The sequence below is a fragment of the Oryctolagus cuniculus genome, chromosome 12, assembly GCF_051225735.1.
Source record: "Oryctolagus cuniculus isolate XC-2025 breed Fujian yellow rabbit chromosome 12, ASM5122573v1, whole genome shotgun sequence".
Lineage (NCBI taxonomy): Eukaryota > Metazoa > Chordata > Mammalia > Lagomorpha > Leporidae > Oryctolagus > Oryctolagus cuniculus.
In genome coordinates, this window is record NC_142878.1 from 54,208,626 (window position 1) to 54,223,398 (window position 14,773).

General features: G+C 43.2%; 3 protein-coding genes across 4 annotated transcripts in view; 1 reads left to right on the top strand and 2 right to left on the bottom strand.

The window, feature by feature from the left end:
- The window catches only part of RNASE1 (ribonuclease A family member 1, pancreatic), a 143,851-nt gene that overhangs the window by 112,335 nt on the left and 16,743 nt on the right, over window positions 1-14,773 (top strand). The window lies entirely within an intron of this gene.
- On the bottom strand, window positions 4,348-5,961 carry RNASE6 (ribonuclease A family member 6). Of its 2 annotated transcripts, XM_008269308.5 has the most exons (3): window positions 5,793-5,961; window positions 5,178-5,227; window positions 4,348-4,875 (listed from the first exon to the last, which is right to left on the bottom strand). In XM_008269308.5, the coding sequence occupies exon 3, from the start codon at window positions 4,868-4,870 to the stop codon at window positions 4,406-4,408; it is 465 nt and encodes a 154-aa protein (XP_008267530.1). In that variant the 5' UTR covers window positions 4,871-4,875; window positions 5,178-5,227; window positions 5,793-5,961; the 3' UTR covers window positions 4,348-4,405. The 2 variants fall into 2 exon arrangements, with proteins under 2 accessions (XP_008267530.1, XP_002718086.1); XM_002718040.6 differs by lacking the exon at window positions 5,178-5,227 and having other exon boundaries at window positions 5,793-5,933.
- On the bottom strand, window positions 11,762-13,546 carry EDDM3B (epididymal protein 3B). Its single transcript, XM_002717880.6, has 2 exons — window positions 13,434-13,546; window positions 11,762-12,363 (listed from the first exon to the last, which is right to left on the bottom strand). Exon 2 carries the CDS (start codon window positions 12,343-12,345, stop codon window positions 11,902-11,904), a length of 444 nt encoding a protein of 147 aa, XP_002717926.1. The 5' UTR covers window positions 12,346-12,363; window positions 13,434-13,546; the 3' UTR covers window positions 11,762-11,901.

Genomic DNA, 14,773 nt, shown 5'->3' on the forward strand with positions numbered 1-14,773 from the left:
TCATACCAGGTTCTTTCTTTCCATGTGCTACCAGAACCAGTATTTGCAATTAGAGTGTTTTCTCTAATTGTTAAAGGAAAGGGTACTCCCAATTACCACATTATAACTACACATAGTATGTATCAAAGAAGGATATATCTGGTAATAGTTTCAGACTTGCCTACTGATCTTAGGGTATTCTATATTGTCATACTCAGAGTTATCCATACGCAGAGTGGCAAACAATGGTGACCCCAAATGGAAGCCCAACTTCTGGTCACTCCTTCTTTTTTTTTTTTTTTTTTTTTCCATTTTCGATTCTCTTTATATACAGAAGATCAGTTTAGCATACATTAAGTAAAGATTTCAACAGTTTGCTACCACACAGAAACATAAAGTGTAAAATAATAGATGATTTTTTAAATGATGATGAAATCAGATCAGACCTATTGTCATGTTTAATCCTAGTGAGAGTCAAGTTGGGAATTGATAATTTCTTCTTCTTCTTCTTCTTTTTTTTTTTTTTTTTTTACATAAGATCAGTTTAGTATACATTAAGTAAAGATTTCAACATGTCACTCCTTCTTAACAGGTGTTTCTTTAATCACAAGATTAGAGGATGCTGAACAGTCATGGTAAATTTGCTGAATCTGTGGAACTTGGTACATGGCTTCTTCAGAGCACAGATATTATACTGACTGGTTTAGGCCACAGCAGTCACCATTCCACCTTTAAGTCCACACCTGTATTTTGGGTTTCCTTGTGTAGGTGGAAGGTGTCTTCTTAACTCCCTTCCCTCATGCTTATCTTCCCATTCCTGTATTATCTTCTTTTGAAAATAGTCCTTGTGGAGCTGGCACTATAATGCTTCCTGTGACCCTGGCATCCCATAGGAGCACTGGTTCGAACCCCCGCTGCCCTTCTTCCCCTCCAACTCCTGGGTTGCTCCACTTCCACTTAACTGATGTTGAGATGAGATCAGGTCAGCAATGACAGTGGGACAGGGATTTCCTAGACCTCATTGGAAACATGCATCATGAAGGCGTAGAACCGGGCCATGCTTTGGGCTAGTGTGTTTGGCAGACTTGCTTCCCCATCTCCCCTTCCTCTTCCACAAACACAACTAAGCAATCACTTGAAGAGGGGGAATCTGGGGTTAGGGGAGCTGGGGTTGTAACCTAGGGTCAAAATCTGTTTGCATGTGAGCCTAAGCATGTGTACCTATGACCACATATGTATGTGATCATGTCTGTAGTTCTGTAGAACTAAGGAATATCAAGAACATCCTTCAAGGCAGGAAGGGCTCTTTGTGATCTGACTTCCTTCATCAAAAGACGAATACACATAGGCCTGGAACTGACAATGGAATAAAGAAATCCAAGTCTATTGATTCACAGAGGGTGTGCTTTTATGGCTTAGCTCCCAAGTTGTTTTCTTTTCTCTCTCTCTCTCTCTCTCCCCCTGTTTTTAATTTCTAAAAGTTATCCTACAGTAAAATTGCCCTTTTTGTATACAATTACATGAATTTTGATGCATGTGGTAGTGTAGCCACTACTACAATCAGGAAACAGAACAATTCCATCATCCCTGCCCTCAAATTTTCTATGCTGTGTCTTTATTGTCATTCCCTCCCTCATCTCCTAAGACCTGGCAACCACTTATCTATCCTCCTTCACGGTAGTTTTTCTTTTCAAAATATCATACAAATACTGTTGTACAATATATAACCAATTCTTCTAGTTCTCTTGGGTTGAGTCTTCTCATTTCTTGGGTCAACTTTCTCTTTGTCACCGCCTTATACCCGAAACAACTCACTTTCAATCCATAATTCTCCTTGGATTATTGCATTGGATCTTGGTGAAGACAGAAAGGAAACCCCCAATCATTCCTGCATCATCATAGGAACAGAAATACATTTACAGGGACCACTTTCATTTGATAGCCTTCAGAATAGAACGCTGGAAAGGAAGGCATGAATGTAGGTTCCTGGGCTCAGGAAAGAAGGGCATCTGAGGACTTTGAGCACCCTCTGAGTAGTGTTGAGTTGAATCTCTGGAAATTTCATGCAATAAAAGTCTTAGCGTCATCATTCAAAAGGCTTTGAAACTGCCTGTTTTTCTTCCTCTGTTGACACTGATATTCTAGGGTGGTCTAGTTTTTCTCCTTCTACTATTTGTGAGACTTCAAGAGAGCTAAGAGAGGCCGGCGCCGCGGCTCACTAGGCTAATCCTCCGCCTAGCGGCGCCGGCACACCGGGTTCTAGTCCCGGTCGGGGCGCCGGATTCTGTCCCGGTTGCCCCTCTTCCAGGCCAGCCCTCTGCTGTGGCCAGGGAGTGCAGTGGAGGATGGCCCAGGTGCTTGGGCCCTGCACCCCATGGGAGACCAGGAAAAGCACCTGGCTCCTGGCTCCTGCCATCGGATCAGCGCGGTGCGCCGGCCGCAGCGCGCCAGCCGCGGCGGCCATTGGAGGGTGAACCAACGGCAAAGGAAGACCTTTCTCTCTGTCTCTCTCTCTCACTGTCCACTCTGCCTGTCAAAAAAAAAAAAAAAAAAAAAAAAAAAAAAAAGAGAGCTAAGAGAAATCTCGTGCAAACATCTAGCTGTCTCCTGTTACCAACCTGCTTTCACTCCAAAGTTTTAGTTCGAGAGATTATATCTGGTAACTGTTTCTTTTCCTCACAGAGGTTGGACGGGTAAAATAGAGGAAGGTGAAAACTAGAGAATGCTGAAATTGCCTCATGGCAAAAGAAAGGACAGAATAAATACGTTCTCTGTTTTATCCAGCTGGTTTATGTTGTTTTATTTTCTCTGTGGTTTTTAAAAAGTCATAATCTCTGAGTTAGAAAGACATTAGGTGTTGTCCATAAAACAAAAAAAACCAAATCAGAATCCAGAAACCAAATAAAGAAGTGTAAAACTTCAGATCCACAGTTATCAAAGGCAGACAACACTTCACAGATCCAGTGATATTGACTGAGCTAATATTGGCTGCGTGCCTCTAGGCACCCAGCAGAGGCACTGGAAAGGAGAGGTAAGAATATCTAGGGGTATTGTTTGAACTGGGGTAAGGGTGTGAAATCAAGGGACAAAAAGGAGGAGGAGAGAGGAAGTGGCTGCTCCTCTAAAGGCACAGCTGCCGTAGTTGTTCCTTCGGGACCTGCCTCCCACAAAGTCCGAGGACGTGAGCACCGTTCTGCTACGCTCTGCCCAATTGTCTAACAAGAAGGGTCTCCACTTTAGTTTCCAACGCCTTGTCCCTCAGTTCCATCAAAAGGTTCATTGGGGTGGCATTTACCTTCCATGTTTCTACCAGATTTATGATCACCACCAGTTACAGAATCTGTAAGATGTTCCGGAGTCTCCCTGCATTTCTTCTCTTTTTCCGATCCTCACTAGAATCTTTCTTAATGCTCTGCTCATGACAGTGTAGGCTTTTACTAGCCTGATCCTCCAGATTCTTCTCGCCTCTATCTATTCCAATGACAAGTCCACATTTTCAGGTTTTTAAAAAATATCAACAGCTCCACGACTCACTTTTTTTTTTGCTTTAGTCCAATATGTCCTGCTATCCAGAATGTCAAATATCAATTATAATGAGCAGAAATGTATTTGTCTCATGTTTCTGGAGACTGGGAAGTCCAAGATCCAGGGGCTATATCTGGCGATGCAGATTATATATAGAAGCATATGGTTAGAAATCAGGCAAGAGAGTAAGAGGGACAAAATTTGTATTTATAACAAACCCACTCCTACAATTCGAGCATTAATCCATTCATGAAAGCAAAGCCCTCATGATTTAATTATGTCTTAAAGGTCTAACCTCTGAGCTCTGGTGCATTGAGGATTAAATTTCCAACACATGAACTTTGGGGAACACATTCAAACCTTAGCAAGGACATACAAATAAAGCAGGAAGTAGTAAAATAAAAATTTTAAATATTGCCTTGTTAAATAATTTACAATCTCCTCTCAGTGTTAATGTAAGAATGAAAGGACATGGGCTTAGGAACTTAATTCAAGTTCTGTCAATTATACATGCCACTTATAAATGTGATCTCAGTTAAATCATTTCATTTCTTGGAAACAATATTTATAAAGTGGAGGTAAAAATGCTAATTAAGGTTGTATAGTTAAATGTAACAAGTTATGTAAACTATTTGGCCCAAGTCACAGATTTAAAAATCTGGAAGTCTGACCCTTTCTTTACCCTCTGCCTTATAGCCTTTGTCAATACACATAACTCCAAAGCAGAAATCCTACTTCTTTTTGTCCCATCTCTGGTCTGGTGTTGTAAGCTCTTTAATTCTCCCACTGACACCCTTCCTTCTTCAGTGGGAACAAGGAAACCGAAAAAAAAAAAAAGCAGAGGAAATTATAAAGCATATTTATTCAGATTTATTAAATGAGAGGGAAAGTGATGAAAGCCTTAGACAATCTCATCTAAGTGTACAGGAACCAAGTGGTAGGGAGGGTCGCTCTTCTGAGGGGGGTCACAGGCGACAATGAAGAATTTGTACTGGGTTGCATCACTGTAGGAGCAGTCAGGATACTTCCCCGCAGTAAGTCTGCAGTTGGTCATGTTGATAGGCTTTGGGCTCTGGTGACAGTTGTGCCTACCATTCCTGCAGGTGACATTGGGAAAATCACAGACAGCAGCCACATCTTGAAAAGAGTCGTGCAGAAAAGTGTTGAAGGGCTTGCAGTGCTGTGTATAATTATTGACACCTCTCATCGCCCTGTTGCACTGGAGAAGATTTGGCTGAATGTGCTGAATTTCAAACCAGCGAGCCTTGGTGAGGTACTTAGGCCAAGCACAAAGTGAACACATGGGACCCAATAGTTGCAGCAGCAATAGGAAGAGGGGCAAACATCCCTGAAGATCTAGCACCATCGTTTCTGTGTAGGAAGAGGAAAGATAATGGTAGAAGTAGACAAAATAAGAGTAAAACTTTTAATCCTAACTAGATTTCCTAGCTGTTCAAGAAAATAAAACCCATTTTCTCTTTCACATAGAATCTCATAATTCCAAAGAAATTAAAGCCCAATAAGAAGACCTTTTTCCTTGATTGGAAGACCCCATTTTTCTCTTTGACCTGCAGTCATGCATTTGATGACCATCGATAGTGTCAGGAGCCTGGTTCCCTCCCCTTCCCTCCAGAGATATTTATGCTCCTGGTCATTATCATTGCTCTACTCACCCCAGCCCAGAAGCTTCTGGTCTTTACAGGTCTCTGTCTTAGGGTTTCCTCTGAGAAAAGAGATAATGGTTCATTGCAGGCTCACAAGCTTTGGTCTTTCTCTCTTCTTCCAAGCTTACCAGAGCTGCCTATATAGGGTAAGGGAAGAAATGTTCTGAGCCCCAGTAAAGAGAAACCTTGGGCTTCGCAGATGAACTTCTTGTGCGGAGTAAGCATGAGAGCAGACTTTCAAGCCTGCTCCTTAAAATAGTTTGCTAGCTCTGTGCAAACAGGAAGAGAAAGCCCGCTTAAAGAAGCAAAATGGCTCACAGCTAAAAGTTTTGAGGAAGTGATTTGTCCTGATATGGGCTGAATGCTTCCTTCCTAAACTGAGACTTCAATTTTAAGCTCTGTGGACTCAGTTTTTCAAGAGAAAATGTTCCATGTAAATCTGATACAGTAGCTGCCACACACTAGATAATGTTGTGAGTTCCTACAAAATGTTATGCATGTGTTTATTGGGCCAGGTACTGTGCTACTCAGATTCAGGTACTGTGCTACTCATGAGCTAATGAAGGAGATAATCACTAAATAGACAAGTATAATGCACATTAATAAATATAAAATAGCACTTACGGTATGACGAAGAACTCCACAAAGACTGTGGGTCAAAGTCACCACAAAACGCACCAAACACCGGAGTTAAAGGAAGAGTTTATTGTCAGGAGGATCAGCAGGCTGGAGAGAGGGGTCAAGTGAGAGCAGATCTTGCTATAGCCTTGCAGGGGTAGGGAAGTGGGAGCAGTGAATCCCATTAGGGTAGGGGTGGAGTTGACGCTTGTGGTTAGACCATCTTGGTCACTTGACTTCTAGTGAGCCAGGCGGGAAACTGAAACTTATTGTACAATATTGCAACTCAGCCAGGACCTAAGATGGTGCCTGAGGTTTGAGATGGCACCTTAGATAAGGCAGGGCTGGTTTCTACTAATATTCCCTCCTTTTGTTTTTTATAAAGTAGATGTTGTATGGGATTCATTAGCCCCAAAACCCCAGGAGGGGTGGAGGGACGATGATCTGTCTTCTAGAGCTACTTCCTGTTGGCATTGGGCAATGAGTCACTTTCTGCTGGTGTGGGGTGACACCTCAAGTCGTGATCTCCTGAGTGAGGAGCCAAGTATATCCCTGTCGTAACATTTGGTTGACCGCCAGGTTGGTGAAGACTGGTTCATTCCATTATCACCTCCTGTAAACACTTAAACAGACAAGGTAGTATAAAAGCCAGGGTGAGAATAGCAGCCAATGGTTCTAGGAGTAGCATTAACCAAGTAATGAGAGGACTTCATAGAAAGGGAGAGAGAAGGGGTTCTTCTTTCTAGCTTTCTAGCCCAGATTGTTGAATAGATGTGGTAATCTGTAGGAGTGTTTTAACATTTTACTCTACTTGGCCAGGTTGATTAACACAATGACAACATTGTTCTCCCAGGAAAACACAAGTTCCCTCTTTTTCAGCTGTTATAAGGTCCAAAGCTCCTTTATTTTGTAACACTACATCGGCTAGTGTGGTGATCTGATTTTGAAGACCCTGAATAGCATCTGCTGAAATTTTAATGAATCTGGTGACCTCCTCTTGTAGTTGTTGGAGTTGTTATTGGAACCAGTTAATGGATGTAACATTGCAGCCTAGAGCAGTTCCTGAGATTGCCACCAAGGAGAGGGAAGCTGCAAAGCTAATTCCAACCAAGACTGGGAGGAACATCGCTCCTCTCTTGTGGGTGGAGGGACTAGTCTGTAAAAGGAACTTTGAGTAGTCATAGAATGTTAGATGAGGGAAAAGGACCACCAGTACACATGGCCCTGGTGTAGAACTGTTGATACAACTGTGTAAGGTATGATTTTAAAGAAATGAAGTTCCAGGTGGGCTGGAGGAAGGAAGCTGTGGAAGTGATGGTTATATTGATGACACAGGGAATGTTATGTGGCAAAAGCTCGTTAGGTTGTTCTGTTATGGTGGTAATCCAACATGTTGCATCTTGCCTAGCAGAATGCAGAAGTAGATGACATGATTCTCTGAGTGCTGGGAGTACAGGAGTTTGTAAAAGCAGAAACATTAGTGAAAAGAGTAGCCACAATAGGAGGTTCCTGAAGGGGAGCACATATAAAGCATTGTTGTTGGTAGAGGGCCAAGGGTAAAGCAGAATCCAGTAGTTGATAAAATAGGGTGAGAGACAGATTGATGAGTTGTAGCCACGTTAAGGGAAGTTTGGCTGGGATAAGGGAAGTAGTGGCCATTTGGACTGGTTGTTGAGGTCATACATGGGCCATGCCTGATTACAGAGAAAGATGAGGCCATGGTGTTTGAGATCTAGGGCCAATTTGAGAGGAACAAAATTATTTAGGAGACAACGGAGAGGAGAGTCGGATGAAACATGGGACGAGGAAGCACCTGTAGTCACCTGTAGAGGTCGGACTGGCAGATAGCAGGCATCCCCAAGATCACAGCAGTCCAACAAGGAGAGTAAGGGAGTACAGGGTGGGAGTTCTCACCTGCACCCAGCGGAGCCTGGGACACAGAGCCTGTAGAAGAGATACAGGGGATTGAGTCATCACCCACACCCACTGTTGCCCGGGACACAAAGTCCGTAGAAGGGATGAGGCCATAGGAGTTGTGGTGTGTGGTATCAGGACTTCAGAGAGAAGTCACATAGAACCACAACCCATAGAAAGTCAAAATGAGAGGATCCTCTGCCCACTCCATCTTAACTCAGGATTTGGAAGGGCCGATGTGTGGATGGGAATCACAGAGCATTTGATGGCAAAGAAAGGGTCCTGGAGGTGTGTTTTGTGGCTGGCAGAAATCCGGGATCCCAAAGCAGCTCAGATCACTGAAGGGAGAGCAAGATTGATGGGAAAGCCTGGATCTGAGTCACAGCACCAGCACAAAATGCAGCAAACACCAGAGTTGAAGAGTTTATTGTCAGGAGGACCGACGGGCTAGAGAGAGGGGTCAAGAGAGAGTGCGTGTAAAGAACATCAGGTCTTGTTACAGCCTTGCAGGGGTAGGGAAGTGGGAGCAGCAAATGCCATTAGGGTGGGGTGGAGTTGATGCTTGTGGTTGGACCATCTATGTCACCTGACTTTTAGTGAGCCAGGTGGGAAACTGAAAACTTATTGTTCAAGATGGCGACTGGGCCAGAGCCTAAGATGGCGCCTGAGGTTTGATATGGCACCTCAGATAAGGCAGGACTGGTTTTTATTAACAGTGGGGATATCATAGAGGATAAAGAATATCGGAAGGACTAAGGCCTCAGCTGAATTTTAAAGAATAGTTGGAAGCTAGATGAAGGAGTGACAAAGGCCTCAAAAGAGTGAACTGTGTGTAAGAAGGCCCATGATCCCAGAGGGAAGGGTGTGTTTGTGACGGTTACCTTCTGAATGTCTTGTCTTTCATTGCTGCTGCGTACCCTTATTCAGGACCTCATTGTCTTATGGTGGTGGTGGTGGGGGCTCATACAATAACTTCCCTCACAGACTCTGCTTCTGGCCTGTTTTTCTTCCAATCCATTGTGTGTTACAGCCAAAATAGTCACTCTTATCCAGTGATTTTAATGGCTTCAAATATCTATAGGATAAGAAGGATTTCTGTTTCTGGAAAGGCTGGACAATAATAAATAAATCAACTGCTTTCTTATAAATCTGCAATGAACAATTGGAATTTCAGATACCATTTATATTTTAAATCCAAGAACCAGGAGCTTCATCTGGGTCTCTCATGTTGGAGTCAGGGGACCAAACACTTGGGTCATCCTCTGCTACCTTTCCCAGGCCATTAGCAGGGAGCTGGATTGGAAGTGGAGCAGCTAGGACATGATTTAGCTCCCACACAGGATTCTGGCATTGCAGGCAGTGGTATTACAATGCTGACCCTGACTGATGGGATCTTGACATGTTTGTTTTTATCAAAGTAAAAATTAAATATCATGCATTCTATAGTTTTATAAGATTTGTCCCCTTGAACTTGTTTAACTCCCAAAGTCTTATGTTAAAGATATTAAGAGGGAGGGAACTTAAATTATCTTGTTTTGGAAACAATTAGATTACATTCGGTCATTAGGTTGGATCCACATTATTCAGTCCTCATGGCTTTGTATGTAAAGAGCTACAGAGATCAGACACAGAAAGCATGTTCCCAGTCTCTTGCTGTGTGATACCATGTGTCACCTGGGGATTATGACAGTAAGAAGGCCATCTGCCATGAGTGACAGGTAATGGACCCTGGTAAGAGACTGTACTGTGCCGTTTGGACTTCCAGCTTCTAAACTATGAGTTACATGAACCCCTTATCTTTATAAGTTAGTATACCTCAAGTATTTCATTACATTTACAAAAAAATTAGACCTCTATCTGACTCTCTACCTCTCTTTTTCCATCTCTCATCTCTATTGCTCTGCCTTTTCAGATAAATATATGAGGGGCCGGTGCTGCGGTGTAGTGGGTGAAGCCGCCACCTGCAGTGCCAGCATCCCATATGGGTGCTAGATCGAGTACTGGCTGCTCCACTTCCGATCCAGCTCTCTGCTATGGCCTAAGAAAGCAGTAGAAGATGGCCAAGTCCTTGGGCCCCTAAACCCATGTGGGAGACCTGGAAGAAGCTCCTGGCTGCAGATCGGCTCAGCTTTGGCTGTTGCGGCCAATTAGGGAGTGAACCAGTGATGGAAGACCTCTCTCTCTCTCTCACTGTGTCTCTCTCTCTCTACCTCTTCGTCTATCCCTGTGTAACTCTGAGTTTCAAATAAATATATAAATTTTAATAAATAAATAAATATATGAATTAATAAATCTTTTATAAAAATCACAGGTCATGTAAAATACGAAAAAAATGTATTTGGAAGGGCTAAGTTCAGCAAGTGCTTACTAAGAAGATTGGCACAGATTAAAATTGAGACAGGTGCTGGACATCAAGACAGTGCAAAAAGGGCCATCCAGCACAGGCCCAGAGGCCTTGGAGGGCAGAGTGTTTCAGGGACTGGCCCAAGGCACTCTCCACAGGCTTGCTGCCAGAGGCCATCCTGAGACTGTGCTCAATGTACCACAGCACGGAGCTCAGTGGCCCCAGCAGGGGTTTACGCTGGTGCAGGTACAGCTTGTGCTACTCTCTAGAGAGGGAAAGCCGGCGTCTTGTGGAGTCCTCATGGTCCTAATTCTGCAGGTTCACAGGATGAACACGGGGGCTTCCACTATTTCAAAGGAAAGCCTGAGAGGCCAGCAGAAATATGCTGCAGGGGGCTGTGGAACCACAGAGATCCTGCGCTAGAATGCCGAGCGGTGTCATGGGAGAACAGCCAACACGCACCAGCAGCACAGAGACAGGCACAAACGTGGAAATGCTCAGAAAGCCCACCAGTTCTGTAGATGTGGGTCCACTCAAGGCCTTGGGGCCCGTTCCTTTCCCCACTGAGCACGAGATTCTGGGTTCAGGGTTTTAAGATGTAATGTTTGCCCTGCTGGGTTTCAGAGTTGCTTGTGATACCTTTTACCTTGTCTATTCCTCCCTTTTGGAATAGGAGTGTTTACCTTAGGCCTGTTCCACCATTGTGTCTTGGAAGTGTGTAACTTGGTTTTGATTTTGCAGCCCGCAGTTGGGGCGGGGTTTGCCTTGAGTTTCAGGTGAGGTTTGGGACTTTTAGGCTGATGCAGAAGCATGTCATGAGTGTGGTTCTAGTATAGTGCAGTGATTATATTTGGTAGCTGAGCAGGATGTGAGCTTTCAGGGACAGTCTTCCGTCCCTACAGAATGCTATGGTTTAAATGTGGCTTTTCCTTGACAAAAATTAATGTTGAGGCCTAATTCTCCAATGTAAAGGTGTTGAGGAAAGGGGGCCTTTAAGGGAAATGATTTCAGCACTACTGGCCATGTGAAGGAGTCAATGACGGTGTCTTGCAGTAAGTTATCTTTCAAAGGAGTCAATAAATGCCTACTAATATAATTTCTATAAAAGACTGAGTCTGCCCCCCCCCCACTCTCTTGCTTCCTTGCCCGCCTCCTCTCTCCTGCTCTTGTCATGTGACACTATCCATTGTGAGTCTATCAAGAGTATCTGATGATGGTGTCATACTGTAGCACTTTCTACCCACCAGCATCATGAGTCAAATAAATGTCTAACAAAGTCTGTCACCACACTCAATGCCCAGGTTATAACTCGTCTCCAGCTTAGCATGTAGACATTTATACCTCATCACATGCATAGGTATATCACACATGTTAGACACACACACATCAAGTGCACCTTAAAATATATTCACAGCACAAATTATAGCCAAACATATTCTATATCACATATATGCACAATACTCATATCAATCATTAAGTACATACTCTTAAGACAAAATTTATATACATGGCACACAGTTTGGAAAGATGCAATTTATTTGGGGAGTAATTGCCATTTATATTGTGTAGGGATAAGGAGAGGCAATATCAAGAAAAGTTTGAGATTAGTCAAGCAGAGATGTTATATGAAGAAAATGTGGGAGTTAATTAAATAAGTAAGGACTGAAGATTGGTCCAGATAGAGAAATAACAGGCAAAGTTGTAGTATCAAAATTCCATGTGATGCCTAACCCTAAAGTGTTCTATACTGACACATGAATAGACAGTGGAGAGTGGAAGGGATTATGGATATATGCAGAGCCAGCACTTGGGAAGCACTGAATAGCCTACCAAAACATGAGCATGTAAGTAGACTCTCTAGTAGAGGATAGGTTCTGTTAAGTTTAAGCTTTCTATGCTATCAACATATCCATCCATGTTACAATGGAATTGAATGTGATTGTAACCCCTACTCTCTTTGTAGACATTTTCAGATTTCTCATGATAACACTTGAGTACTTTGAGGGTATTCCGGGTCCATACATATGCATTTCTATAGCGATCATTCCAAGTGCCCTTAACACATATATGCTCTATTTTGTACCATGGGATATAAATGAATATGTGGGGGTTCTTGTCTTTCGGAGCTTCTTTTTGCTTCATGAGGACATCACATGTGTATACGCTGAATTCTCTGTTTGGACTTAGATAGTGCCGTTCCATGAATTCCTTCCATGAAAAATCCTTGCTGTGTACAAGCAGCCTGCATGGGAGGCACACTGAGAACAAGAGAATGATCCAGAGCTTTGGAGAGGATGCCATGGTTGTCACAAAGACTGTCTGCATGTCCATGGGGAAGAAGAGAAAGAAAATTACTGACACACTGCCCTGAGCCGAGCTCCAACTTACAATTCCTGTCTTTGCCAATACAAGCAAAAGGGCCCAATATTAGCATTTGCTTCCCAGACTAGAAGATAATAACTCACATTAGATAACAAGATTTCTGAGAAATAAATGCATGCAGCCATCTGAGTGGGCAAAGCCAAAAGTAGCAGAAAAAAAATGAAGTCTGAGAGTTTTAAATGACTCTGAACTATTCTCTAACCACTCTACTTGAAAAATCAATCACCAGCTAGCTAGCTTTCTTCACCAGCTAAATTCTCAGAAGAATGTATGTCCAGAAGAGAAGACACTTAAAGATTATGTCAAGATAGTGGCGAGGGTTGCCACCGACTAAGGGAATGTAGACGGTGAGTGACCACCTGGGAGAGATTGCCTTGGCAGGAGGCTCTTGTTCTCTGAAGTCCCAGCCCAGGCTGGTCAGGAACACCATCAACAAAGAACCCCAGCGCGGAGGCACCGCTCTGGGCGAGCAAGTGTTGAGACTAACACTTCCCTCAAAGGAACCACTCTGGTCATGGCAGAGGGAGTTGAGTTGCCTGAAAAGGTCTCCCCTTTAAGCCAGCCCTCTGTCCTCATTTACCATGAGGAGTGCACCTGGCTCTACCCAAACCTCATTTAAGCTCTGAGCAAGAGTGTTCTTGCATGGGCCCAGTGCTTGTAACAGATCTGTGAGCATCCAGTGAGAGACATGCATGTGAGAGCACTTCTGAGGGTGTTGAGGGCCTACCTAAGGCACAGTACAGGGATAGACACGTTCTCATGTGTTAGCTTTTCCCCTGGTCACAAAGGCCTAACCCAGTGAGAATGCCAGGATTCCAGCTCTGAATGCATTATGCTTTGGAAGACCGGGGGAAGGGGGAAAGGCTGTAGCAGTGGGATAAATGTTGACTTGGATCTTGGCCTGTTTCCCAGGATTTGGATGACATTCAATTCCTAACCCTGCTATCTAAAAATTCAAGCTTTTCTAGGCCTCTTGCCCAAGCATCCTCAGCACCAGTCCTTCTTACCTCGCTCAGTTTCAGTGTTCAGGTCACTGGTTGTAGTATCAGTATGTGGATCTCAGGAGAGGAGTCTGTCCTTCCTCTTTGCTTGGCACCCAAGAAGGCTACAAGTATCAGAGGAAGAAATAACAGCAGGAGATAGAGTGTTCCAGATTTGTAGTGGTGATGGTGGGGAGGGCGGGGGATGCCTTAGTGTGTGATCATGTTCCTGTATCTTCTCATCTAGAACACTTGGGTTTACCCTGACAATAACCTCCAGCAAGGCCACAGACATCAAAGATTGACTCCTGGGCACAAAGGAATTGCAAGGCACTGGAGGAATGTGACCCCACAGAGTTTATAGGAGGCAACCAGGCCTCTAAACTCATCCACAAACTTCTGGGAAAAAAAAAATCCTGGAATGGCTTTGCCATGTTGTAGAAATATTTCAGCAAGGAGAACTGCCTCTGGAAGTGTGAACTGTGGTACTTCAGTGGAAAGGTGAAGGAGAATCTAGTCAAAGATAATCCTAATGAATAAAGTGAGATATTTGAATGTGTTTTCTGCCAATGCTTTCACAGGCTGCTCCTAGCTAGGCCACCTTTGTTGAGATTCTCATTGGGCCATCTTATTAGAATAGCAGGGTGTTCCATTTATATCCAGATGTTGTCTTTGAACTCCCAACTCACATCAAGCATTGTTTGAATAATAGCTTGCCGGGGTGGGTGGGTGTTGTCTCAGAGAATCTCCCATGTGTCCTCCTACTGTCATCCTTTGGATTATGAAGAGAGAAAAAGGGAGGAATTCTGGGCATTTCTTTTACATAGCTAAAGAGATGATCCTGAAGACAAGTAAAGTGGCTATCCTGAGATCCCATATATCAAGGACCCTTTCCAACAAGTTTGTGTTACCTATTGAGATTCAAGTCAAGGAAGGTGTAATGAGCATAGAGAGAGGGAGAAGGACACATGAAGAAGCAACTAAAAAGAGGGCCACAGTCTTTCAAGGTATCGTATTCTATGGTATGTTATAGAACATCAACAGGTAACTGAGACTTACAAGAAGTGCATGTAAACATAGTTCTAACACCGTTAAGTATTGTGCTGGTATCTGTTGTTGATAATATTATTACATGTAAGGTTGTTCTATCCCAGGCATTTTCAATATTTCTTGTTAATCTAGTTTTTCTTAAGTAAGTGGTATTTGACTTTTGATGTTGAGAAAAATTTATTATGTATCCCAAGCTTAGATTCATGAATTGTACCATGAGCTAAGCCAAAATCCTATTGTCTCTAAGATATAAAGCCAATTAGTAAGCAACCTAAACTTAATTGCAGGGAATAGTACCTTTTCATGTTTGCAGAAAT

Coding starts and splice junctions, on each gene's coding strand:
- EDDM3B (XM_002717880.6), bottom strand. CDS start 12,345: ATGGCATCCTCTCCAAAGCTCTGGATCATTCTCTTGTTCTCAGTGTGC.
- RNASE6 (XM_008269308.5), bottom strand. CDS start 4,870: ATGGTGCTAGATCTTCAGGGATGTTTGCCCCTCTTCCTATTGCTGCTG.